Source organism: Harpia harpyja, chromosome 2, assembly GCF_026419915.1.
Source record: "Harpia harpyja isolate bHarHar1 chromosome 2, bHarHar1 primary haplotype, whole genome shotgun sequence".
Taxonomy (NCBI): Eukaryota; Metazoa; Chordata; class Aves; order Accipitriformes; family Accipitridae; genus Harpia; species Harpia harpyja.
The window spans coordinates 47,315,125-47,342,675 of NC_068941.1; the positions used below are offsets into that span (position 1 = coordinate 47,315,125).

Below are 27,551 nucleotides of genomic sequence, written 5' to 3' on the forward strand. Positions count from 1 at the left end.
TATTGGCAGAAAGAGAAGAGATTCAGCAATTTAGGAAGTATTAAAAATGAAAATTGCACATTATCTCCAAAAAGCCAGGGAAGAGAGTCTGTTATACAGTTTCTCTTAAATTATCCATAGATTAATAACGGGCAGCCCCAAGAGTTGACCTCCAAGAGCAGATCTTTCTGAAAAGAGAAGACCATGCCAGATAACCAAAGGTGGGGGGAACAGACTACACCACATTTCTGCATCTGCTGCCAACCTTAACATCACCACTTCCACCTGAACCAAGCACATTCCTCCATCCTTGTTCCCTGGCTCTGTTTATTCGTTCCATCTGAAGGAGAAAACAATACAGGAAAACATAATTCAAGGAATCACAAAGTAAAAATTGAACTTCACTATTAACACATTTTAAACATATTTTACCCTTTCTTTTTCCAATCTTCTCATTTCATCTGCCTTCAGTAAACTGATCTGCAATGTGTAAGGATTAAACATGTTTAGTAACGGGGAAATCAAACTCCTCCATATTCTTATGCAACATGTAACACAGCACAAAATATTTCATTAAAATTACTATAGGTGAAAAAAGAAAGTCTCAAGAATCTTGTCTACCTGATCTCTCTGGCGTTTTTCTTTTTCAGGCAATTCTAATCTTTTCTTTTTTGAAGGTTCCTGAAAAATAAACATATAATTTGACATTTATTATTGAGCCATTATTCTGTCAAGTCTCTGTCAAGATAGGTTAGCGCTCCAATTGCTGGTGTCTGTCCACGAAGATTAAAAAAAAAAATTTTTTAAGAAAAATCACTGTTACATAATGTTATGAAAAAAAGATAAGGAGGAAAGGTTTGAAGGTTTTACTTTGTCATTCTTGCTCTGGACTTAGCTTTTGCTTAGTTTGAAAATTAACAGATGATTTTATGGTACCTCAAACATTTTCCTCCTTTCTTCTCCTGGATTCATTTTCTTCATTGGAGTTGGAAAGGCCTAGATAAAAGGTGACACTTCAAATTAGATAGCATGATGCCAGAATGAGAGAAAAATTCTAATAGGGGGAAAAAAAAAAAAAATCTTAAACCCACAACTTAGTATGTGCAAAATGGGGTTTAAAATAATTAATTACTCAGGAGGTTTTAAATGAAAAGCACTGCTAGGATCTAGGATTAAATGCTACTGTACTTGCTCATCCTCTACTAAAAGCTCTGTCTTGAGAGCTGAAGGCAGTAATTTTTAAATCTCTTTTGTCTTAATTTTTCTTCTCTGGCAATATCATTCTGCATAACAATCTTTTCCTATTATAAGTCTTTGAGGGTCCCTAGATATTAAGATTCTCTTTTATTTGGAGAACATATTTATTAGGTTATCTTTAGGCTCTTTTGCTTGGGTAAGTCTAACCAAGGTTCTTGTTACCTATGGAAGAGGAGAATGCAGACACTATTGAATGCCTTGTAAAGAAGCAGCTATACATAATAAATGATACTGCCTACTCTAATCTTCTCAAAAAAGTTATAGTTACTTTTAAAGCATTTTTTTTCTGACCATACTACAACACAGAGCGCTTCATAATATTTTGACAACCTAAAATCCTATCAAATGAGTACTTTAAATTCAAGTATTTCAGAAGATGGAAGCCTTTAGAGACTTAAGTCAATGTAGTTCAACTACAGTGAGTTAACATAATATCACTAAACAAAGGAGATGATTGTTAAATGCTCCTCTGAAAAGCCAGTTGAGAGCTGCAAGCTCAAACTACCCTGGAAAAACAGCAAAGAGAAGAAAATGTCTATTACTGTAGCCAGTTTCTATCCTACATCTTACCCCTTATCACTAGGTACAATCAACACAAAGAATGTCTTAAAATTGCAGCATTACTGACTCCTTACATGCAGCGAGAATATATTTCCTCAGTCTCTACCCTGCTGCTTTGAGTCTCTATGCAAGTTGGATTGGTGCTAGCTGGTAAAACTCGATCACAGAGAACAGCAGACCAGCAGATGGTTGCACAATCAAGCCTTAAAACATAAAAACCTCATGGTCTCATAAGGACACACAAGAAGTCTGTGCATTCCCTTCTTCTTGCTCTCTTTTTCAAACTGTATATCACAAGCCAACAAGGCCTGTGTGATCCATGAGCTTTTCCCTAAACCCCCGATAACTTTTGAACCGCAAGGATAATTAATATCTCAAGTATAATTTTCTAACCACCTATCAAATTTGACAGATGGATAGGGATCTCAGTATTATGTTCCCCAAAGTGCCACGGGGAGAAGTAAAGAAAGAAAACACAAACCCCACAAAAAACCCACAACAACAACAAAAATACTACTTATTCAGAAGAAAATTTGAATTAGTTCTCTTGATGAAGTGGGAGCTTCTTGGTTGCTAGTTGTCTGGCACATGCATATAGCTCAAAACTAGCTGTATCATAAACATCTCCTGGCCATGCAGTAATTAAAGGAATAAAGAGAGAGAAAAAAAGAATTTTATGTAATAAGGAGTACAGAGAAGATGACTGGAAGATCAAAAGTACTGTATGAAAGTATACAGAAGACTATTTCTCATTAGCTCATGGAATTAAGTCTGGAAAACTCCTCTTCCAATTACACAATTTCTCTCCCTGACAACACATTAGAAAATGACTACAAAACTTTTCTATGTTTTGAAAATTTAGATTATCTTTGAACAAGGAAGAAAGATGCAAAGATTCTTATCCAGTGTCAATGATATTGGTATACCTGACAGACTTCCAATATTTCTAAGAGTGGCAACACCAACAAAGGAACTGAAAACATGCAAAGCACATCTAATTCAGCAGTGGAATTAAAAACCAAACTTAAGGAGCAGCCTCCAAAAATCATTATATTAAAACAACCTAAAAAAAAAAAATATAATCAATAATGAAGCAAGCCAAGCATTTAAACTACTACTACTTTCTCTGCAGATGCATGTGTCCACATAAAAGACATTTTCAAAAGGAATGCATAGTATTTTCATAGCATTTAAATAAGGTATGAGCAAAACAGTTCAATTTGAGTAACTTAGCTTCTTACCTGTCTAGATTTAGCCAATGGTTTCTTCTCATTAGGCTTCTTAGGTGCATCACAAGACTTCCTGATTACTAAAGGCACTCCATATTTTGCAGCAGGTTTGGTAATTTTCTGAGCTGGTGCAACTGAAGTCAGTATTTGTTCTTGAGCTGGTCTTTTAGCTAAAAAAGAAAGAAGACGTGTTTTGCAGCTATCCAGGCTGGCCAGTGTACCATATTTCCCATTCCCAAGGTCTTGGAACAGCAAAGCTGGAGGAAAAATGAGTGACCTGCTAACATTTCATTCACACGAGCTGATACCTAAGTGCAATATACCCAGGTGTCCAAAAGAGTGTGTCTAAATTTCATGCTTGATAAGAAACAGCAAAACACAATCCCTGAGCTTTTCACTCTCAACACTTAAAACTGGAGAACTGAAGCTTATTTCAGCTGCCATGCTTTTATTATCCAGTTGTCATGGACACAGGGAAGTTTTCCTAGTGGAACAGAGAGACAGGCCTCCCTCCACTAACGACATTGGATTACAACCTGCAACACTAATGTCAGCAGAAGATGAGTTCTGGAAGAACTTCAATGGCCTTCAGGGATATTGTTTTCCCTGCAGAGTTCCTGAAAATATGCCAATATTGTGGATTTGATTCTGTGTTAGCAGGGCTCTCTTACTACAGCAGGACAGCCGCGAAACACACAACACTATCAAAAGACGCAGAAATACTTGCCACAGCTTCAAGTAATTACAAGGAAATAAAATAAAGGGGAATAAAATCTAGGGAAAAATGGGTAAACTAATGCAGGAAAATGAAGTAAGGTAAGACAATCTTGACAAAATGAACCATGATCTAATTTGCTACCAGTAGTAGAAATCCTACTGCTTTGGGCTGAAGTCAGGGCTTAATCCTGGAATCTGTAATGTCACCTCCCACATTTTTACAAAAAATGGTATTTCTCATTACCCGTTTGTCATTAGCAAGGGGGAAAAAAAAAAATCGTACAATAACTACATATAAATTATTGCCAGTATTTGTAGTCTTCACTGTCTCCTTAAATTTTGGAAGCGTAGCATACTGCAAGACGAAAAAGTACACCTAAAATATTACAGGACCACAGTTTGTATTTGCATCACTTGTACCCTACATACATCCAGCTCCCCAGGGGAAGGGGGAAAATAGCTCCCCTCTCTTTTTTCCTTAAACTTCTACAATCAGGTATAAGAACACACCAAAACCAATAAAAGAACAAAGTTAGGTACACTATCTTGCCAGAGCTGAAAGCAAAAGCACTTTACACGCTTACTTACCCGGTGCAGCATGTGGTCCAAACTTATGGAAGATTTTGTGATTGAATTCTTCTGCAATAAGCTAAACAAAAAGTTGAACAGTTAGCCAACAGTATTTATGACTGAAGCTAGAAAGAACTTTTCAGAGAAGTGTGCCACTCCCAGTAAGCATCTAATTAAAAGTATTTACTGTAACTTAAATTTAAATGAATATTCAACTTTATGTATTCAATTTAGTATTACTAACATGAGTATGAGGCTGGATTCAGTATTTTCAAACATTTTTTCCATAATTGCTCCAAGAATTTTAAAAAAGCAATTTAGTCTGACTTCTGGGTGGCACATGTTACCTCATTTATGAGCTAACTAAGAATCTAGAAGAAAGTTAATGTGAGCATCAGCATAGTTTATGCATAGTTTATTTCAGATTTCTGTATAGTTGCCAAATTTCACTTCAATTTCTCAGACAGCTTGTGTCAAAAAAACAGTCCTTTAAAAATGTTTGTAGTTTTTAAGTTTCTCTATGCTTTTCAAGATGGGAAGATTACTACATATGTGGATATCTAGGAACAATGTATACAGTGTGCTGTCAGGCATATCAAATCAGCATAAAATGTGGAAAACAGCCTTCCTGGAGTAAAAAAAATTGGAGTCGAGACAAAGAACATTCAAACATCAATAGGCTATCATCTCGAATACTGTATGTAGTTCTGAACCCAACACCTCAAAAACCATGTAGTAGAAATGAAAAAGTTTCAAAGAAGAGCAGCAAGGATAATTAAAAGTGTTGAAAAGATTCAGTACAAAGAACAAATAAGCTTGCTCTTCAGCCTATAAAAAGACAACCGAGATGTAATATGACAGGTCTAGAATACCACATGTGATTTTGCAGAGAAACACACAAGGGCAGCAAATCATAATACCAATATAAGAAGTGGGGTACAACTGAATATAAGGAGGAAGGTTTAGAATAAACAAAGTCGATGCTTTCTGCAACAAGTAGCAGACCTGTGAAATTTCTTACTGATCATAAAATCTTACACAGGTTCAAGAAGAAATCAGATAAGCTCATGGACAAGAAATCTATTGAGGATGACTAAATACCAAAGAAGATGCTTCCTGAACTGATGCAATTGAGACAGAAAAAGATGAAGGCTGGGAGAGTATTATAGGGTAATGTCACGTACGCTTGCCTTGTTCTTGTACGTCTCACCAGGCACTGTTCACGGCCAGTGTTCACTGCCCACAGGATACGGAGTGAGACTGACTTTTAGCTGAGCCAGCACCATGTTGTTGTTTTCTAACATCCTGCTCTCAAACTTCTTGCTGAATCTGAGTGCCACAACTGGTGCTACCAATACAGAATATTAAAGGATGGGAACTAAAAAGGAGTTTTTTTACAACAGTAGAGCTACTTGCAGACAGATAATGGCCATACTACAGACCACCTTTCTAGAGATGGAGCATGCCAGGAACGCATTACTTTAACATTCTGACAACAACAGACAGCAACGTTAACTGAATAGTTGCTAAACCCCAAGGTTTTAAAGAATAGTCTTTATAGAATCTTGAACTATCCAGATTATTTTGATTTGCTTAGAGGCTACCAGTCAGTTACAATGATGCTGAGGAGTTAAAAAAAAAAACCCCAAGAACCAAAGTGCAGAACTTAGGACTCTGCACATGATGGCAGGGAAAGGTTTTAACCTGTATGGTCTGTCATCAAAAGATTCTGTAAGCAAGAAGTCACACATCAGAACAGTCTCCTACTAACAGTATTTCAGTGATCTTGAAGCTTTTATTTGGGTAGTAAGCAGTAACAACTGAAGTGTGATGTTTCCATGATAACAGAAAGGAAAAATAACTCTTCAGCATCTTTCAAACAGCCCTTTTTTTGTTGTTTTTAAATTGATGCTAATTTAGATCCACTCTTTACTGTAACTTAGTAACTATAAAAATTGAGACAGAATTTATATAAAACTGGAAGACTGATTTCTTGTCATTTAAGAGCAGGATTTCAGCAATAGTTGCAACACGTTGAAGATGTCAGCTATGGAAGATCTCTTAAGCTTAGACTAAGTAAAGCAGAGGACAACAGCATCAGCCATGGATGAAACTGAAATAAAATAGGTGTTACAGCTGTGTCACAGAATGACCACCTCTGGCACCATTTAGTAAAAGGTGCTTTCTAGCTGTGGGGTTTTTTTGTTGTTCTTAGGATTAGGTAGCATCTCTAAATCAAACGTGTTAGTGATTCAGTTGGAAAAATTGTGTGCAAGTATTCATACTCAATCTAGGAGCAATTAGTATTATCAACTGGTTGTAGTCTATTACTAATTATACTTTGCCTGACTAACTCCAAATAAAAATTCCATATCCATTCCAGCTACTGGAAATAAAAATCAGATCAAACTATTGCTGTTGTCAAAGTTAGAACAAACTTATCTGCAAAGACTTCTAAATCTTACCTTTCACTGCAACTTTAATCTGAACTATTATTAGTTGAAAATCTATTTCATATACAATTGAAATTCCAATTATATATGGCCTTCTCATGAAATTTCGTTAGTTGCGAGTTGGAATCCATTAGAATTCTTTATACTTAGTGAGGTCTCCTTTTGCATTCATTTCCTCCCTCTCCTTTCTCTGTCTACATTTATTTACCTCGTATCAGTACTATTATTCACTTGTTAATCTTGATCTCTTTTGATTAGATTTATATTAAAAGGACCTGAATAGAGGTCAAATGATATCAACAGATTCTAAACAGAATAGCAAGAAACTTCTTCGAGGTTATATACGCATGATACATTTAAACATCAAGAAATTTTAAGATTAGTTTACTTAGCAATATTTCATAAAACATGCTTTCAGGCCATTCCAAATTCCAAACAAAAAATGGACTGAAGAAATTTCAACAAAGCAGCGATGCTGAAGTCATTGACAGCACCATTTTATGAAAAAAAGTGTATCTAAATAAATCAACATCTCACTCATAATTCCTCACTACACAGAAAAATACACAAAACAATGCACTTAAGAAAATGCCAATTTAAATTGTTTGTGGAAACTAACAAATACTTAAGTAATTTGAGATTTTTCTTTACAGTTCATAATAAAACTCTTTTTTCCTCAACTGAAAGTGTGTCTATAAAAGCTCTAGAGAATACCATTACACAAATTTCTCATGTTGTACATTAACATTACAATAAAGAAAAAGTCCTGTGGTGTTTTTAGCAAAACTAGAATTAAAACTAACGCCATACCTGTGGTGTGAGAAATTTTTCAACCCGTTTGGCTATAAAGTTTTTCTCCAATATGGAGTTTACTGATGGTCTATTCCTAGGATTCCTTTTAAATAACTGTGACAGCAGATTACGTAGGTCATAGGAGTAATGCACAGAAACAGGAGGAAAAGGTCCAGAGATTATCTTCAGTACCAAGTTCTTCATGTTGCCAGCTTCAAACTACATCACACAAGAAACAAAACAGTTACTACGTACTACTTACTGTCTGTCCACCTGCAAGGCTGCATATAAAGATGAAGAGGAAAACAAAAAAACAACACATCTTCCCTTGCCTCAACACACCAAAACAAATTTTCAAGGCCATCAATAGTTTACATCAGCAGTTTAAAAAAATCTGCTGCCAAGTGTTCTGATTATAAATACATCACAGTACCAGTATTTCATACTACAGGTATAAATTTTGCTAACAAATAATTATTTCCCTCCAGATCTAGACTGACAATGAAATATAACTAAAGATAAAATAATTACATAATTATCTGCTTGATCTCTCTCCCAAACACTTTCAACCATCACGTCTTCTGCCCTTTTTAGCAAAGCCATATTTCAAATGAAAGAATGTAAAGCGTTCACACTCCTTCAGTGTTAAATCCAAAGGAATGCTTAAACTTCAACTTAAGGTCAGAAAACCGAGTGCAGCACTTCAATTCCTTTGCACAATAAAAAGAAAACAGTACATATCACCCAGGTCACAGAAAACAACCTATTGCCATCAACTCTCAGAAAGGCAACATTGTCAGCATTCATGCCACAGACAAGACTAAGCAATAAGAAATTACAAAAGCTTGAAATGAAATTAAATCTTTTTTTTTTCATGTCGTTATAATCTTTTTTCTTTTAATAAAAATAGCTATTAAAAACAAAAACGAGACAGAAAAAAATGTTTTTTCTTCCCTTCCTAACTGGAAAATCAGTGATAAAGATGTATTTTTCAAAACAACACACACACATAGGGGAAAAAAAAGAGGGGGGGATGACACAACTCTTTCACCTTGGAATTTTTTTCTAAGAACTCTTCCTGTTCTAAACAGAAACGCATTAATCCACCTGCACAAAAGCTGACAGTCCAAATTCAGACTTTCAGTGAAAATGTCAAGTTTTTTTGAAAGAAAGGAACACTATTCACAGTATCGTTTGTTACAACACCTAACAATTTTTTTTCAGCTAACACAGTTCATTAAAAACCTATATTGAAAATAAAATATACAGTGCTAAGATTTCTGGAGAGATTGGCACGAACCAAAATACAGACGGAAAATGTTGGTCAGTATAGGAAAAGGAGATGAAAATGCTGAAGGCAATTTTAAACAGTCACCATGAAAACCTTTCATCAACTGAAATCCATTTGTGTAACATCAGGAAAAATTCCTGTTTGAAACCACTATTCTTTTAAAGACACAAAAATTTTCTACTCACCGCATGCTTAAGTGTACACATTTCATAGAGAACACAACCAAGGGCCCAGATATCGCTAAATCAAAGAGAACATACCTTAAGAATTAGTTCTAGATGTAACATTGCCAAGTAACTTATATCTGTGAAGTCTATCTTTGAAAAGCAAAAGGTTGTATTTTGAGTATGTACAAGCTCCCTTGTACGTATATCTTCCACTCCCCAAACCACAAAATTCCAACCAAAAAAGAATTCAACAACCAAAAGTAAGACCAACCTGAAAACCAGATGAGGTTATTTTGGGTCCAGGTTTTATTTAGACCTTTTCATCTGAACCACCTCAATCACAGAGATTAGACAAAATATGGACAAAGGCTTTTTTTCTTCAAATATATATTTGCCTGAGATCTTAGAATTAAACAAACAAAAACCCAAACAAAACTCACCACCTAATTCAGCAAATACAATTCTTAAAGTCAATGTACTCTGTTTAACATTGACTTACCTTCCCTCACTCATTACACGACTACAGAATTAGGTTAGAATACCATTGGATAATAAACCCCATGTAGAAGAAATTGACGGACAAGGAACTGCAACAATTTTTATCTTTTAAGAAACCAACTGAAATTAGTATAAGGCACTCACAGCAATGGACACAGCAGCTTAGTGCAGTATAAGACTAACTTGATAATGACCATTTTAATTACATTAGAGACGCTGTTACCAGATAACAGCCTACTGCCAGGACAGCAAACATATAAGCAAAGTATCTGTATGACTTTGTTATCTGAAGCAAGCTGAGCCACCTATCTAGGCATGTGCTTAGAGAATCCAATTACTATGTTTGTGATTTCATCCTTAACACAGTTTCACATTCATACTGCATAAATTAAGGCAGTACAACTAGTGTGCAGATAGACAAAGGCAGAGCCATAATTAAGAACACTGCTAGATCTAGAACTCAGAGCATTAAGCTAAGTCATCTCTGCATCACAGTGCTTTGTACTGCACAGACCTACTAAGGTCCCACCTGTACAGTGAGACTCAGTACCTTTTTGGGTAAGAGATGAACTAACAGCTGTTCACTATCATACAACTAGAATAGCTTTAGATTTCTAAAAGAACTCACTTTCTACTCCTTACCAAAAACATTTAATAAAATGCTTATTACTACCTTTTATTGTTGTAAGGCTTGTTCTGACATATTTCAGGTGACAAGTAGTATGGCGTTCCTATGCAAGTGCGAGCCAACTCCGCAGTACTAAGAAAAAAAGAATGAACGTTAACTCACATGAAGTGCATAGATTGCATTTTCCTAGATCAAAGCAATTTAAATTAAGTCAGAGAAAACAGCATCAAAAAGGAGTTACCTGTTAAGAACTCTGGCGATCCCAAAATCTCCCAGCTGTATTGTTCCATCTTTGGTTAAAAATATGTTCTTGATATAGAAATTTTAAGAAGTCTGTTAATTAAAACATTCATACAATTGCACACTTTTTGTTCTCAACATGTTTTGGGAAGAATAAAGTTTTCTACCATTCAATCACTCTGAAGTCGCTAGCAACAGTGTTATTGACTACTATGAAACACCCGACTTATTCTACTCCTTCATCAAAATTAAACACTATAATACATTCTAAAACATAACCTTTTCTGTCCCCACACATAAACATGAGTAACACTCAAGTAGCTTCATCAGATAGTCTCATCTCTTTGTACAAATATCATATAAACCTCTTCCAGACAATTCTGAAGAAAAGTGTTTCCAGTATTAGAAGCGTTTATGTAAAAAGACCATTTTATCTAATTTGCCAATTTACACTAGCAAGATATGAATTTAATCACTTTGGAAGTAAATTCAGTTAAAAAATAGTTACCTACATACCTGTGACTTTATGTCCCGATGCAAGATTTTTCTATCGTGTATGTGTTTTAGTGCTAAACAGATTTGTACAAACCAATCCAGAATCTATGTGTAAAAGAAAATGCAACATCAGCATCTTTATCTGAAAGCTTCCCCAGTTACATAACAGAAGATTATAAAATCAGTTTTAAAATTATAACTCAAGATTTTACCCTCTTCCCACAAACCTGTCTTCATTTATACCATAGAATAATTAAAAATGTTAACAGTACTGTCACTATAATGCAGACTTTTCAATGAAATATGCTTATTACCCAAATTAGATATTAAGCCTGAGACTACTAGTTTCATTACATATTATAAACCTAACAAAAGTACGCAATATGAATTTGATTGGCTAAAATGTTTAAGATATGGAACTTGCATCTTAAAGATTGTACTTTTGCTGTAACCAATACGATAAGTCCTCTTGCAGTAAGTCAACCGAGAGTCCTAGAACGCGATACTGATGTTTACAGAAACACTTATTTTATCACACAGTAATTTTATGTATTTTACATTAAAAAGAAAAATAGTACAAAGCAGATTTCAATGAGAAAAGCAACAAACAACATATAACTAGAAGATCATAAACAAGCCAACAAACCCCATTTTTTTCTGTGAATTTGTAAAAATCACAATATAAAAAGTGACTAACAGCAAGAACTTTTCCATGTGAAAGGTGGTTTCACATTCCCAACTTAGAAGTACACACATGTCAAAATTACAGTATAATGCAAGGTGTAAATTTAACTTTTCCACCTTAAGTTCTTCCTGTAAAAGTGAGCCCAAATTAGAAAAATAAAAAGTTTTACAGATTATATCCAAAATATTTAATGATTACCCTATTCTAAATACCATCAATAGACCCAATATACTAAGCCTTTCCAACCACAGGCAAATTGAGATCTTACTGGATGCAAACACAAAAGCATAGAAACAATTTATAAACAAGGAAACATATGTCAGTTCTAACCAAAAAATTGAATCCTACATAGTCTATTTTCACTTAATTTAATCAAATCTGTACATTAAATCCTCTCATTTATTCCAAATTCTCCCACAGTACAAATGACTTCATAACCAGTATCATGAAAAAAGAAAATCTGCTGATATACTTCCAATATTAATTTTTTTTTCTAATTGAAAAATACACTTTTGCATTATGTCAAGTTCATATTGCTTGTATTATTATACTTACAAAGTATGTTATTTTATACTTCTGATAAATGAAAATCAGTATTACCAAACAAAAATCCTGCACCATTATATCTTTTAAAAAAAAAAATAAGGTCAAAGGCTTAAAAATATTCATGTTGTCCTTCAGTATTTTTCATTTCTCAGATTTGGTTTACTTTGCAAGAGATCCAACTTTTTTTTAAAGCATCTTACACAGACAGACAAAACCCCAATAACAGACCCAGGACTTCTAGCTACATTTTCTTTCAAGATACTACTGTGACTGATGGCAACGAGAATCACAATTTGAGAACCTCCCCTTACATTAAGCAACCATATCTACTAAACTGAACCAAAATAATTTAAAACTCATGAAGAAGTATCATGCAACAAAACACTATAGCAGCAGTTTGTTCTTACCTGATCTTCAGAGAACAAGATTCCTTTCTGGGCATTTATTTTTTTAAATAGGTCTCCTCCTTCACAGTAATCCATCACTATGTAAAGACAGCCGTTTTCTGTAAAATAAAACATAAACTATTTCAAAAAGGAAAGAAAACACCCATCTTTAACATAACTTTCTGAATATCTTCACTGCAGTCACAGAAAAAGTAAAAAAAGTAACCTTTCCACATGCAGCTTCAGATATCATTTATTAGTCCTTTTTTCAAACTTCAAGCAAAAATGCTTTTATTATTTTGAGTTCCACAACATAAGTTTCCCATTTCTGGTAACATTGGACTATTTTGATATAGAAAGAACGAAATGACATCTGCTGAACCAACGCCCCAAAATGGGGTTCAAAACCACTACGAAACTAAAGGTGTCACTTTATAAATGCAATATAAAACCACTCTTCAACCTGTTTTCAAACATCCTATAGATCCCCTACCCTAAAAATAGAGATCTTAAGTTCCAATTTAGGTAGTTGCCTCTATTTGCCTAATTCTTTCTTGGAGTTTTACCTGGACAAGGTATTACTCACACGAAATGCAAGAACGTGACAATCATCAGCTCTCATACCAGACATACCGTTCATTTCAGTGACAAATGGAAACAATTATTTTCTCATTTTTTAATGAAATTTGAGGAGACTTCCAAAAATCCTATGTAAGTTTCCACTAGGAGTTATGAACATATATAATACATTTCATACAGAGATACAGTTTTGTTCCCCAATGCAACCTTTTCCAGTTACTGATGAAAAAAGAGATTAGGCAGAGGCAAACTGCAGGTTACCAAAACCACGGGAACTACACTACTCGCTTATTAAGCATGATTTTGAGAAGAGCTGAATAAATGCACAAAATCAATCACATGCTGCTCAAAAGAAAAACTCTTATGAGTTAGTCATAGCACTTTAAGTAGAGTCAAATTTAATTAAATCATCTAAGTCGTTTAAATTTCACTCCTGCAGAACACTTCTGAAATCTGTCTTTCAAAGTATCAAACCCAGGATTTTTCTTTTGTGCTTACAGCTGTTTGTATCTTGGTTAAGCTTTATAATCAGTATTATTTTAAAAGATGATTCTAGGAGTCTGGACTTCTTGCAGACCTGCTGCTGAAATAATTCTCTTTTATAAACCAAATCAGTATGTTCAAAAGTCCATGTGCTTTAGCAATAAAGATGCAACGTGAAGTCTTGTGAAGTACAGATTACAGAATTTACCTTGTAAGAAGAAAAAAAGAAAAAAGCAGTCTTACAGAACAGGCCTCTATTGCAGAGAAGACAGAAGAGTGGATTTACAAACCAGACGACCACGGCTGTGCAATATGACTACGGCACAAAATTCTAATTTAATGAACAGAAAAAATAAAAGCCGCCAATCAAAAGACATATGAAAGTCAACAGAAAGGAAGGAAAGGAGAAAAGAGCAGTGTCCCTAAACAGTATCTCAAATAATATTTAGGGGTTTTTTAATAGTATTTTAACCTAGATGATAGGCTCTTGGAATCTTTTATCTGTTCTGCTCATTTCCCAAGACATACACTGTGAAAACAAGGTGGAATTACATTCTCCTTCCTTCATAGCTTGATGAAGTAAACAGTCCCATCTATTTTTCCAGCTCTGAAAGCAGTGATACAATTGCAATTACTGAAGACTGCATTCTAAGACAACAGACTTTGAGATAAAATTGCTCTTGCTAGGTTATCAATACACAAATTTAGACCATACTCATATTTAACATACACAAGCATTCAAGTCGTTAGGGTATACACAAGTATTCAAGGAGACTTACACTCTGGATAAACAAGAGAACATAACCCTTTCATTTAAGCATCAACCAAAATTGATGCATGTAAGGAAGACACAGGAACATTTCTGTTTAATTGTTGCACTTTTTAAAAAAAGTACTATTATTTTTAAATGTGCAGGGGAATTGTGAAAAAAACACAACCAAAAAGAACTGAAATAAGTAACAAAAGTATGAAAAAGACTGATTAAAGAGACAAAACACACAGACTTTTAAACTAAATGCAGTAAGTAGTGCACAGACTGTCACTTACTGTCATTACTTCAGGTTCTACTGTACTAATTAATCTTACCTTCAAATGACTCCCTATACAGGACAATATTCGGATGTTTCATGTTAGCCAATACAGCAACTTCTCTCCTTGATTCTTCTCTCTCCTTATTTGACATCTTCAGAAGGAAAATAATGATTGTTGAGAACAGAAATACAAAAAGAATGGATCAGTAATTATTAATAATCACTCACCTTAGAGATGTTTATTTCTTTAATAACGTACTGTTGGCCATTTTCTTTAGCTTTGACAAGAATTGCTTTCCCAAAGGATCCTTCTCCAATCTTTCGCACTTTAATATATTTATCCATAGTTATCTTCTTAAGGCATCCTTACTTGAGTACTAGGCAAAAAAACACGTAACAGATTTAGTTAGCTGTACTTAGTCATCTAGTCTGCCAGGTCACATTACATTATTTTTTACTCAAAACATCAATCCATTTGTCTCTTCAGTTGCATCACATGCTTTGTAGCTTTTCAGTAAATCATCTACTCTTAGTCTCAATTCTATATTGGTACAGTTGGCTCACTTGGTGTAGAAAAAGGGCTGCATCGCTAAAACTGGTTTAATCCTTCATCTTGACAGATAGTATAAAAAAAAAAAAAGGATGTGTTTTATCTTTAAAAAAGATAAGCAGTCACAGTGCCATAACTTCTGATTCAGCTAGCACACAAACATCATATGGAGCTATAGCACCTGGTTAGCAATCTTTCATTCACCTTTACTTGGAAGAACTATAATAGTAGGGGGGAGAAAAATCCCTACATGTTGTTTCTTAAGAAGCAATAAATCCAGTATTTTGGAAGTTAGTCACTATAATGAAGCCAGAAATGGACTGAATTTTGGATCCCCATCAAGTTTAGAATCATTAGTCAATATAGTAAGGTGTGACATTAATTCTGACTGAAAACTTAGGTAATTTATTTTTCCATGTTGCATATAAAATAAATTCATTACAAATGACCACTTCGACTACCTTTTGAGATTAAACAGATTACTCAGCTGAATGTTGATTGTGTTGAAGGTTCTATATTAAAAAACTTTGATAAAAATAATGTGTGTGGAAGGTACAGCAATTTAGAGAAGTGTCAGAACAGCAAAGAAAATTGGCAAAACAAAGACCAAAGTGACAAACGTCAAAACAAATTCATGGTGGACTAACAGGCCATCTTTTCTACAGTAGAAAGAACTTCCGTACCCTGAAGAAGTTTCCATAAGCTGAAAAAGACAAAAGGTTCCTAAGCTTTTCTGCATCCGAGCCTCATTTGAGAGCACTAGCAGCATTTGTGCTTTCCTGTACCCAGCTTCCTTCCAACAGGAGACCCTAGTAGCTTAGATCCATACTTCACGCACTTCTCAGGTGAGGCTCTTCTCCCTGATTTGGGGTCATATTTTTGTCACAGAATCACCATGCACCAGACACAGACGCTGCTAAAGAGTCTCAGGAAGATGAAGGACCCCTACCATGAAAGCAGACTAAAATGAATAAGCTTGATTAGTATAGCAAGTCAAAACACAAGAGAACCAAAGTAATCTTCTCTGCAAAATAACTACCAGGAAAGAAAAAAGTGAAAATGACAGGCCTGCAATGTCTTGGTGGTTTGGTTGGGTTTTTTTTGCCTTGAAGTACAGAAAAATAGTTTAGCATAAAGTTGCACTTCTAAAAGAAGACTCAGTATTAACATCAATATTGTCTTTTGGGCAATAGCAAAACATAGCAGGTGGGACACAATTTGAACTTCATATGGCTTTAAGTTCTCTTCCTACTCCTGCTTTGTTTATGAAACAACCTATGTCGTACTACCACTAAACCAGCTGCATTAGGCATAGCTTAGGGCTCCTACTGCACGCTGTTCTGCGCGAATATAAACGATCAATAAGCAGCCTGTGGGCGAGAAGGGACAGTTCGGTCAAAGAGGGGAGATAATTTTGTAGGAGTTAGATAGCTTATTTTTACCCGTGGCATAGCAAGTACAAGTCTTGAGAAAGGACATCAGCGCTGACAGGGCGTTGGCTTTTCAAGCCCTGGGCAAGAAGTCATTTTATCCATCACGGACAGGCACAAAAGCGGCTTGTGCGGCGGGGCACAAGTCACACCCCAAGACAACCCAACCGACCGCTGGGCGCGGAGAAAGCGAGGAGACAAACCTGAACCGCACAGCCAGGCCAGGACCAGGCGGACGGAAAGAGGCAGCACGCAGTGCCCGCCAGCCCCAGCCCAGCGGCAGCAGAGGCCCCCAGGCCAGGCGCCGGGCTAAGCGAAGCGCCGGGCCGGGCCGCACTCCTCAGCCAGGCCCCACCAAGCCACCGCCCCCACACAGCCGGGGCGAGACTGGCGCCAGGGCGAGAAGCGCGCCCGGGGACCCCCTCCCCCGCCTCAGGGCGACTGAGAGAGGCGGCCCGGCCCGGCCCCGCCAGCTGTTGCTGCTACTGCTGCTGCGGGTGCCGCCACCGCCAGCCCCGCAGAGGGGCGGCCCCGCGCCCCGCCCGCCTCATCCCCACCCCGGCATACCTCCCCGCTGCGCCTGCCACGGCCGCGGCCGCTCCACCGAGCCTCACGCCCGCCGCGGGTCCGCCCCCTCAGTCCCTATTGGCAGGCCCGCCCCGCAGCTCGACTCCCATTGGGCGGCCTGTGGCAAGGCGGGGCAGCAGATGCGCTCGACCGCCCTTTCCCGCGTTAGCGGTGCTTCACCGTGGTAACCGCACGGCCGGGAGTCACGTGACGGGCGGGGCGGGCAGGCGGGCGGCGCGCGTTTGCGTTTAAGGGAGGGGGAAATAAAAAAAAAAAACCCCAAACCCGGCTATCAGTCTTCCACGAAACAACGACGACCCGCGAGAGCGCGCAGCCTGGCACCGGCGCCTCCTCAGGGACTGCCCCGGGGCGGGGTTTGTAGGGTCCCAGCGGGGCTGTGCTCAAACCTTCGCGGGGAGCGTGACGCTGCGCAGGGCGGCTGGCTCCCAGGTGGCTTCTGTGGTTCCTCTGCTCCCCAGCCGAAAGGGCGAGCCAACGGCACGTACGAGGGAATGCTTGGGACTCGCAGCGCTCGCTCTCTCTCGGTCTTAAGTGTCTCGATCCGCCACCCCGCACGCCCGCTACAAAGCGCCGCTCAGACTTGTCAGCCTTTTACCTAAACGAACCTGCGGGTATTTTATCATTTTTTCCTTGGGGAAAAAAAAAACCAAAAACCTAACCTGCTGCAGTATTTTGCGGGAACATCCATCCCGTCGAGGAACGCTAAGCAAACTCTTTACCGGCCCCAGTACCTTGGCAGGCACCGAGATGCCTGGTGCCCGCCTCGGCCTGAGAGACCGCAGCAGCTCAGCCCGCGATCTGCGTTTCATCTGTGGACCAACAACGTTTTTAAGCTCTCGGGACTCTACGTAAGGTGGAGCGCGCGGTGCCCCTGACACTTCAGGCGCGCCGTGGTTTCGCCAGAAGCCAAACGATGCTGCGATGTACCGACCCACCTCCCGTCCCTGGGAAACCGCCTTCCGCCCCTTCCGAAGCACGGCGGTTTCCCGCTGCCCCGTTGCCGCCCGCCCGCCCTGCGCAGCGGCCAACTGTAACCCGGGGCCGTAACCCGCCCCTCACAGAAAGGGCCGCCTCCGACGCGGAAGGGAGCCCGGCGACGGAGCGCGGGCCGGGCCAGCGGCACTGCAGCGGAGCAGAAAAGCGGCTGCAGCACTGACCTGCCCCCCCCCCCTCACTGGGCACGCGCCTAACGGCCGCTCCCCTCAGCGGCCGCCGAGAGGCCACGCCCCTCCGCGCGTGCGGGCGAGGTGGAGGGACGGACCCGTGTCGGCGGCGGACCGCGGGAACCGGAAGTAGCGACGGCGACGGCGGCGCGCGTGCGTGGCAGGAAGCCCCGCCCCCCAGGCCGAGGGGGCGGGGCGGCTGGCGGAGCGACCGTTGGGCCGGGGGCCGAGCCGGTGTCCGCGGCGTCTCGGCGACCCCGCCCCGCCGCCGCAGGAGGATGAGCCAGCGCCTCCCCGGGGAGCAGCAGGCGGCGCCACCCGGACAGGTAGGGGCGGGGCTCGGCTCCCCTCGGCTCAGGGCCACGGCGCGGGACAGGCACCGCGGCACCGCGACGTGACAGGAGGGGCCGCGGGCGGGCCGCTCGGTCCTGCCCGCTGGCGTCGGAGCGAGCGAGCGAGCGAGCGGGGCCGAAGTGGCGGCTCCGGCCTGAGCGCGGCGCGGCGGGGTAGGAGAGGAGAGGAGAGAAGAGATGGCAGCCCCCGCCGCAGGGCCCGCCCGCGGAGCGGCTGCTGCGCTCTCGTCAGCGAGACCGCTTCGTCTTGCGGCCGGGAGGCGGGAAGGGGCAGAAATGGCGGTTCTTCGCCCACCCCTCAACTTACCTGTCCTCCTCCCCCGAAAGGGGAAAGGCCGGGGTGAGGGGGCGTGCCCTGCCCACTTACACAGCCTGTGATCTTTTGTCACCCGATGTCGGTGTTCTTCTGTGGCAGCTCCCGTTCGCCTACGGAAAACCGAGGGGCTCTGCGACTGGGAACATCCAGAGTCTCCTCCCCACGTAAACGGCGTTAGAAGTGTTGTTCTGCCCGAGTTGCTCGCCTTATGTTGGCTCACAGGTTTGGTTAGTAAGGCTGCTGTTACACAAGAGAGGGAGATAATGGGCTTTTCTTGGAGCCTCCTAAGTAAATGAGGAGGGTGCGGGTCAGCGAGGTTAAAACCGAACATTGATTGCATTCTTTCAGACTGTCTTCCCTACTTGTTCAAAATCCTTCCCTTCCCTATCCAAAAACGTGGAGCTGACTGTAAAACAAGTATGTATCCGTTCTCACCTAAAATGAACAGTGGCAAGCGTGACAGTGGAAAACCATGTGCTGATTGTGAAATATGTTCGGTGTTGAATAGTAAATTTGCTGTGTCACACTTTAAAGTACCGAACTAGGTAAAACAAGGCCTTAAAAGCAAATTAAAAATGTTTCTGGTGCTAAACTGTGTTAGAACAGGCCCTGAAAAATATTTTTGGAAAGATGTCCCAAAATGGTAATCATTTGGGTTTCAGGAGTTGCACCTCCTTTTTGAGGTTGTTGGACCTCTGAAGTTTATGGTGCAGAGTTTGTGAAAGAAATTAAGTTCATTGATTATTTAAGTGTCGGATGTATTGGTACTTTTTGCTTCCAGGTGCCTTTCTTCTTGGTGTACCTGTGAAGGGTTTTATGTTCTGTATCCCTTGGCAACATAGGTGCTTCTTTGCAAAAACAGCTGTTTGAATGAAAGAGGTGTTGGCGTGACAGATTTGAAAGCAGATAGTTATCAATACTGTTTCCCTAGTTAAGGAAACGTCAATATGCTGTAATGTAAAATTAAAAAAAAAAATCATTCATGCATTATAGGAAACATACCTTTGCGAAGTAAAATAAGGCCCTAGATAATGCACCAACTGTCACTATCATTTTTTCTAAGATAAAAGTTTTACACTGGCTAACTGCTTTAAATTTGATGTCTTGTCTCTTTGGTTGGCAAGCAGATGTAAACTTGCTGCTCAGTACTCTGAGTTGTCAAAATGGGGAGCAGTTCTACTGTGGGAAAACTGCAGCTAGCTTAAAACAAAATGACTTTGCATCTGTCTGCAACACCTGTGAAAATAAAAGGTATATAGTGCCCAGAAAAATGGAGCTTGTTTCTTGTTTGCTGCTGTTAATATTGGTATCCCAGTCCTAAAAATTCTTTGCCTCACAATAGTAGATGTCGTACACAATGTGTATTGCAAGATTTCTAGAAATGTATTTTCCTTGTTCTATGATTCCCAAGGCTGTCCTTGCCCAAATCTTTATGGCATCCTCTCTGTGGGTGGTTTACAATACTGCTGTTTTCCGTGTGGTGCATACTTGCAATTTGAAGTAATCCTGGGGTAAATCTCTTCTCTCTCTCTCTCTCACTTGATATTGACTTGTAATAAGAACAAGCCTATCCAAATCCTCAACTGGGAAAGACGTTTGAAGCTGTTGGTCTTTGCTCTTCGTGACTACATTGCTCTGAGCCACTTTATTTTATGAGTTTGCCTGCATTTTTCTCTCGCAACTATGTTGGTACTTCCTCTTGTGCTCTCTTCCACACTTAATGTTTGTCACAAACTGATTTTTCAGTAACCTGCAAGTGAGAACCTGCTGTGCGCTGGTTATTCTATGAACAGCTGGGTCTAGCTGTGTAATACATGTTCTCCCGTTCACTGAATATATGCTTTAGCTTCCCCCCTCCCCCAGTTTGCTTTGGGCCTTTGGGGGCTCTGTGTGTGTGTGTCTTACCTTGGTATTTGAACAGCAGAGTTGCATTCTTTAAATGTAAGCACTAAAGCTGGGACAACTGTTCCAAGTTCATAACCGTTGCCAAAAGGCATTCTAAGAACATTCCGAATTTTTTTTCCCTCCCCTTATTTAAGTGACTTTGTGTGCACGTGGATAGGTGTTACTGTGCAGATCAAGTTTTCAGGGTAAAGTTGTATAATGAGTTGGTAGTAGGGATATTTTTAACTTGATCATAATAAAAAAGTGGGATAGAAGTTGTACTGTTGAAGAGATTTGTGCCAGAAATGGTAGTGCCAGTTCAAGTTGTTTGAAGAGTTAATTTCCTAATTCTCAGACTCTAGGTTGCATGTTCCTAAACTTGCTTTGGCACCTCCTTGGCAGCAGCAGTAACCCGGTAATCTCTGAAGGCGGTCAGCAGTGGCAGTGGTCAAGCGCATGAAACTGCTTATACACCCTCCCTCCTCATTTTCCCCAAACTAAGATTTCAACTTTATACCTGCGTGCTCCGAGAGCAAGTTCCCAATTCTGTGCTCCCCACGTCAGTCTTTCCCTTATGTCATAACCTGAAAGTGCAGGTTTTCTGTTGGCTGGCTTCCTAAAGCTGTTCAGGTGTCAGGCCATGTTTTTATCTCTGCTAGTGAATGAGGTATGCAGCTCCAGGCTCTGCTACATAGTACTTCGTGCTTGTTTATATGCCAAGCTTTGCAAACTGAAGATGCTTGGAATATTAGAAAGTTTACAATTATAAATTTTTATAGCTGTTTAACTTGAAAATTGTTTTCTACTTTTGGAAGCCTTTATAAAATCATCTGCGAGAATAACATTTAGACAAAACAATGCTCATTTAAATTAATTCTGAGGGTTGTAAACGGACTGTAAAAATAGCATTTGCTGGGACATGTGTTGTGCTTTAGAAAGACAGAAACTGAAAAATCAACATAAAACGTTGAGATGGTGGTTACACTTAATGAGCTGATAATACCTGTTATTATCAGAGAAGAGAGTTGACAAAGTAGTTCTTGGGTTTCATGCATAATAGAAAGAATTCTAGACAAAGCTGTTAAAATAGTTGTAAATCTGTTTAAATCCAGAGTATCCTTATTTGTTTGTGTTGCCTAGTAAGTAGTCTTGGATATGTACTCCTGCAAATGAATGGAAGGAAGAGAATTTATAACTTCATAGGGGGTACCAGTGGTTTTTTTAAATGACTTGCAGAGTGTTGAACTTTCCCCTTGAGCTTTCTAGACATTCAGCTTTTTTGTTTGTTAAGCATTTTGCTTAGGCTTTCCAGTTACAGGATTAGACTCTGTGCTTACTTTGGGAGGATAAGAAGGAATAGTAAATGAAAAAGTGAATTAAGTTCAGTCCTCAAGCACTGACCCTTTGATAAAAATAACCTTTGCTGTTACTTTTTTTCTTATTTTTGGTATATTTTGATACATTTCTCTAAAAAGCACACGAAAGAGGAGGTACTCAAATATGCATTTTGCATGTTCATATTGCAATACAGTATAATGAAGAAATGTTTCCTAATTGAAATAGTAAAAATGTAATTTCAATTCAGTAATACGTTTAACTTATAGATAGAGCTCCTGAGGTGACTTAATATTTTGACATCCTGCCAGTTAAAATTCAAGTACTCGTTTTCCTGAAAGATAAGATTGTGTTTGAGTTCCTTCTAATCTCCAAATTAGTGTTCTCTGCCAGATTTGTTGGTTTTGATGTGTTATCTGCAGTTCTTGATCTACTGCAGCTTTTCCCCTGAGGTCTCTGTTATTAATTTGTCTCTTGTGTATGTGTTGGGGGGGGGAAAATGCAGTTCTCCATATGCTTCCAAACAGGCTCATTTTCTGATTCTGAAAAGTGAATCTACAAATTTCCAAAGGGGGTATCTCTAGGAAAGGAAACTAAAGATTTTTTTAAATTATTTTTGCTGCTTGTCTTGCAGAAAACTTCTATTCTCATATGGAACACTACAAGAAAGAACAAGTAAAAACTCAAAATTATTATCAGTCTTGCAGACTTATTAGTTTTCTTCTGTTTTGTGCTGAGACATGAATATTCTTTTAAATTACCCAACAAGGCTTATAAGAGTGCAGAACACTTGAGGACACCTAACAACCTGTGCAACTGAGTATTCATGTTATTACCACAATTACAAAAATCTCAATGTTTATTCCTCTAACAAATTAAAAAAAAAACAACCCCCAAAAACCCCAAAAACAAAAAACCCCATAAAAACAAACACAAACCCTTTTGGTTCTTTGGATAGGGGTGGATTATTTTTTAATAAATTTGATTTATGAAGCCCGTGAAATGACCTCATCTCTGTGGTTATGTAACACATTTAAGACCTTCTTGTGTACTCTGTTAGCTAGAAGCCTTTTAGTAAAGTATTGCTGAATCTTTTCTCTGTAATTTTCAAAATTAAAAATCTCCCATGAAGTCGCTTTCTTTTTTTCCTCATAAAATATCCACCTTGATTCTTGCTTTCAACTTGATACCACTATTTAACAGTAATAATTTCCCTCTAGACTCTGCTGCCAGAAAATTGTCTGCCATCTGTAGATCCTGACAAAGTACGCATAGTTGGCTGGTTGGCAAGTACAACTTCTAAAATTAAGTTTTACAGCTGGAGAGAAGAATATTCAAGTGAGGGGAACTTGCTGTGCATTCAGAACTGCTAACACATTTGATTTAGTGAATACTTCACTTTTGGTGGTGTTTGTGCACGTAGGGCTTCACTGCCTTTGGGTTTTTTTTGTTTGGGGTTTTTGGGGGGGGGGGGTTTACCTCCTTTGATTAGCATATATGTTTTTATTAAAAAGCAGAAAGAAGCCATTAACAATCTTATTTATTAACATCAGAGATTCACAGATATTTCTTGACAGATTTATTTATTTGTTTCATCCTTTGAAGATGACCAGAATGGCAATCAGTAATGGTTGGATATGCTATAGTTACAAAAACGAGGTGGCTTCTGTCTAGTTAGAGCCAAGAAGGTCAGCCATGAGCCAGATCCTGGCATTGATTGCAGATCGCTTCAGTCTTTGCTCACCTTGTAACCCTAACACTGCTGCTTGAGAGGATCTAGAGCAAGAAAAAGAGCAAGCCTATTATCAGGGCTCATAGCTTTGAAGTTTGAACAGCTCTACACAGTGCATCTGTCAGTTTATCTGTCTGTTAGACATACCAAGAAGAGTTTCTGGCTTTTCTGATCTCTTGATGGCCAAAGACTTGTCATTTCTAACCAGAGTACAGCGAATGGGTTCCTCATTAGCTGCTATTTTCTTCACTTTGAAGTTTGAAAATCGGGAGTAGGGAGAGTAAGTGAAGAGGAACCACCAGGGGTCCCCACAAGATTTCGTAAGCAGTGGTCCTGTGCCTGTGCTGTACTTTGGAGAACTCGGTAGGACTTTTTTTCCTTGATTTCATGGGCTTTTGTGTGTTTATGAAGAAATTGGACTTCAGAACAAAGACCTTAAAAATCTATGGAAGCTGTTGTTATCAAGAAGATGTGTAGAGTTAAAATGGGGATAATGGTGCTTTTTCAGATTCCAGTTTGACAACCCTGAATTATAATTTTGCCTGTCAAGAATGAATACTTTTCATGTGCTTCTCTTTCTGCTGGAGTCAGTGCTGTCATATGCCCTTGGTCCTGGCTCACAGAGCCTCTTTTCTGTGATGGTCTCCTTACTTCCTTTATATTAAAGGGGTTTTTTTGTTCCTTGAGTAGTTTCAGATCATTTGGATACAAATGCATGAAAACTTGAATGAAATTATCTGAAAGGCACGTAACTCAGGTGTGACCCTGAACTTACGGATCTGTGCACATAGCGAAGGACTGTTCAGTGCATTTCTCCAAAAAGATAAAGAACTGTAGTATAAATAACAAGACTTCTGGTCATTCTGGTGGTATGTAAAAGCTATACTCCATTGTTTGTGTATCCCTCAGATGACTGCAACACAAGTCCACGTTCAAAAGGAGCAAAATCCTTTAAAAACTGTAAAGATAAGGTTGCACGCTGTTGCTGTGTCTTTTCATCAAACAGAAAGTGAGCATGTTGTGGTTTAACCCCAGCCAGCAACTGAGCACCACGCAGCTGCTCACTCACTTCCCCGCCACCCAGTGGGATGGGGGAAAAAATCAGGAAAAAAAAGAGTAAAACTCGTGGGTTGAGATAAAGACAGTTTAATAGGACAGAAAGGAAGAAAATAATAATGGTAATAATAATAAAAAAATAATTGAAATATGCAAAACAAGTGATGCACAATGCAATTGCTTACCCAATCACTGACTGATGCCCAGTTCGTTCCCGAGCAGCGATCCACTCCTCCCCAGCCAACTCCCCTCAGTTTGTATACTGGGCGTGATGTCACATGGTATGGAATATTTTTTTGGCCAGTTTGGGTCAGCTGTCCTGGCTGTGTCCCCTCCCAACTTCTTGTGCCCCTCCAGCCTTCTTGCTGACTGGGCATGAATGAGAAGCTGAAAAGTCCTTGACTTAGTGTAAACACTACTTAGCACCAACTGAAAACATCAGTGTGTCATCAACATTCTTCTCATACTAAATCTAAAACATAACACTATACTAGCTACTCTATCCCAGCTAAAACAAGGACAGAGCATCATGGCCAAAGACTCAACAGACAAAAGTTATGTTGTCTACACTGGAACCTACAGTCGTATTTCCTGCCCTTCAAAAGAGGAGTATGGGTTTTACCTTTCAGTTGTCCTAACTAATTTCAGTGTTAGTCTCATCTGAATACGAACACAAAAGGAACACCAGAGGGTTTTTTTGCTAAGGGTACTCTCCATCTTTTCTTTGCTGGATGGGATATTTGCAGCTATAGGTACTGACACATTAGTTTAGAAACGGTATCTTGCAGGTATTTTAGGCTTGCACTGAAGTAGCAGCCATGGACACGGTTGTTTACCATGACTTGGCTAAGGATCAGTACTTGCCTGTGAAGCTTAGGCTTTTGAGTTATATTTGCTTTTATATCTAGTTCAGGTTCATGCTAAGGGATTATGTTCTTAATAATTAGAAAAAACCAAACACCCAAACCCAAAAAAACCCTAACTAAAAAACCCCAAACCCGTTAAAGACCTTACCACTCATGTAGCTGCTTATTACTGGGCCTGTGTGGGAGACTACTCTTCAACTCTGATAGCAGAGTTGTTTCTAATGTATCAATAAATGAGGTTAGGTGAGTAAATTTAAATCTTCGTTTTTAGCTAATTCAGCCAGTTTGGGTTGAAAGAAATTAAAGAGTATTCACATTAGTAACTTGATGAATGGGAAAGAAGCAATCCCTTCAATCACGTAGGCTAATATCTTTGTGCTAGGTGGTACAAGTCTTCAGCTGTCACAACTATGGCTAGCCATAGCCTTAGTTGTTAAGACATTTTAGAGAGTGGACATGAAGTAGTTTTTAATACTTTCTACAAACTGAAGTCAATGCCTTTAATGTTTGAAATCATATGACTAGAAGCATGAGTTCAGTATTCATCCTGTAATTAGGGTGACAGTTTTCCGTTGGTTTTTTGGGTTTTTTTTTAAAGCTGAGAAGATTAAAAAGTGCTATCAAAAAATCAGTATTTATTATTGATTTTGCTTTTGTGAACATCAGATATAGTGGTGATATTCTGTACTGGTATGTATCATAAAAGTGAAAAAACTTTTCAGGCTGTTATGTTATATTAAGCTTTTATAACTAAGACTGGTAAGATTCAGTAGAATCTAGAAAGTAGATTTGAGTCTTGTCGTTTTAAAGCTAAGATCGTCTTCATGCTTTACAAGTATTAACTTTTCATGTAGTTTAGTCTATGTGTTTCTGTGCTTGTCCTTGTTTTCTTTTTTGTTTAGAGAATACTCGAGTATGTGTCTCTCTCCTCCTTGGACATTAATTTTATTTTGGAAGTAGCTGTGAATGGAACTAGACTAAATTTTATATATGTATATTTTTGGAAATTGACTTTTACTCTTATATTCCAAGAGTAGCTACTACATAAACTCAAATAGTGGTTTTTTTAGTTTTGTTTGGGGTTTTTTGTTGTTTTTTTAAAACTCAAGTAGCTTCAGTTAACTGGCAGTGCTCCCTCGTTTTTCTAAATATGACCTAAAAATTGACCAAGAACCTTTCTCACTAAATGGCTGCAATAGGAGCAGTACTATTCTGGACATCAATTAAGTTAGTTTCAGATGGGGTTTTTTGAATGCTACAGAGAATGATCTTCTGTGTATTTATTTTTATAAGGTTACCATATGCATTCCCTAATTTTTAACAATTTGGGTTCTTGAGTATCCTTAAGAATTTTTGTGGTCTAGGATGACTTGAGAAAGTTCACAAAAGCTGCTATTTCACTTATTTTCCCTTCTGTGTTGTATTTGAAGTGTAAGGGGTTTTGAGCCTTTTTATGAAGAAATAAGTCTGCTAGTGATCTAAACATTACATTGAGAAATTCCTCGCAATTCATTCACCCCTTTTCCAAACCTGAAGTTTGGAAGATGTGAAGATTGTTAAACAAGATGAGAACATCACTCGTCACAGACAAAATAAATAAATTGACCCTAGATATGCTGGGGCTGCGATGAAAATGGGAATGTAATTTTGACACTGGTGAGGCTAAGGATGGAAGAATGGGCACAACATGG

General features: G+C 39.0%; 2 protein-coding genes across 17 annotated transcripts in view; one reads left to right on the plus strand and one right to left on the minus strand.

Moving 5' to 3' along the window:
- NEK1 (NIMA related kinase 1) overlaps positions 1-19,145 on the minus strand; it is a 53,140-nt gene extending 33,995 nt beyond the window's left edge. For 4 of the 14 annotated variants that reach the window (XM_052778949.1, XM_052778928.1, XM_052778919.1 and 1 more), the window contains exons 1-15: positions 17,135-17,252; positions 14,816-14,964; positions 14,643-14,739; positions 12,516-12,613; positions 10,899-10,982; positions 10,384-10,451; positions 10,188-10,274; positions 9,035-9,089; positions 7,577-7,777; positions 4,332-4,392; positions 3,039-3,196; positions 916-975; positions 601-660; positions 412-459; positions 245-319 (exon numbers count right to left, since the gene is read on the minus strand). In XM_052778949.1, the coding sequence (XP_052634909.1) occupies positions 245-319; positions 412-459; positions 601-660; positions 916-975; positions 3,039-3,196; positions 4,332-4,392; positions 7,577-7,777; positions 9,035-9,089; positions 10,188-10,274; positions 10,384-10,451; positions 10,899-10,982; positions 12,516-12,613; positions 14,643-14,739; positions 14,816-14,932 (1,269 nt within the window). In that variant the 5' untranslated portion in view covers positions 14,933-14,964; positions 17,135-17,252. Of the gene's footprint in view, positions 1-244; positions 320-411; positions 460-600; positions 661-915; positions 976-3,038; positions 3,197-4,331; positions 4,393-7,576; positions 7,778-9,034; positions 9,090-10,187; positions 10,275-10,383; positions 10,452-10,898; positions 10,983-12,515; positions 12,614-14,642; positions 14,740-14,815; positions 14,965-17,134; positions 17,305-18,330; positions 18,437-18,978 lie in introns of those variants that run through there. The other 10 variants (XM_052778955.1, XM_052778941.1, XM_052778909.1 and 7 more) reach the window with 8 other exon arrangements.
- CLCN3 (chloride voltage-gated channel 3) overlaps positions 18,509-27,551 on the plus strand; it is a 76,454-nt gene continuing 67,411 nt past the window's right edge. For 2 of the 3 annotated variants that reach the window (XM_052778981.1, XM_052778995.1), the window contains exon 1: positions 18,511-18,644. The gene's annotated coding sequence lies outside the window, so the exon portion shown is untranslated. Of the gene's footprint in view, positions 18,645-27,551 lie in introns of all 3 variants that reach the window. The other variant, XM_052779008.1, reaches the window with a different exon arrangement.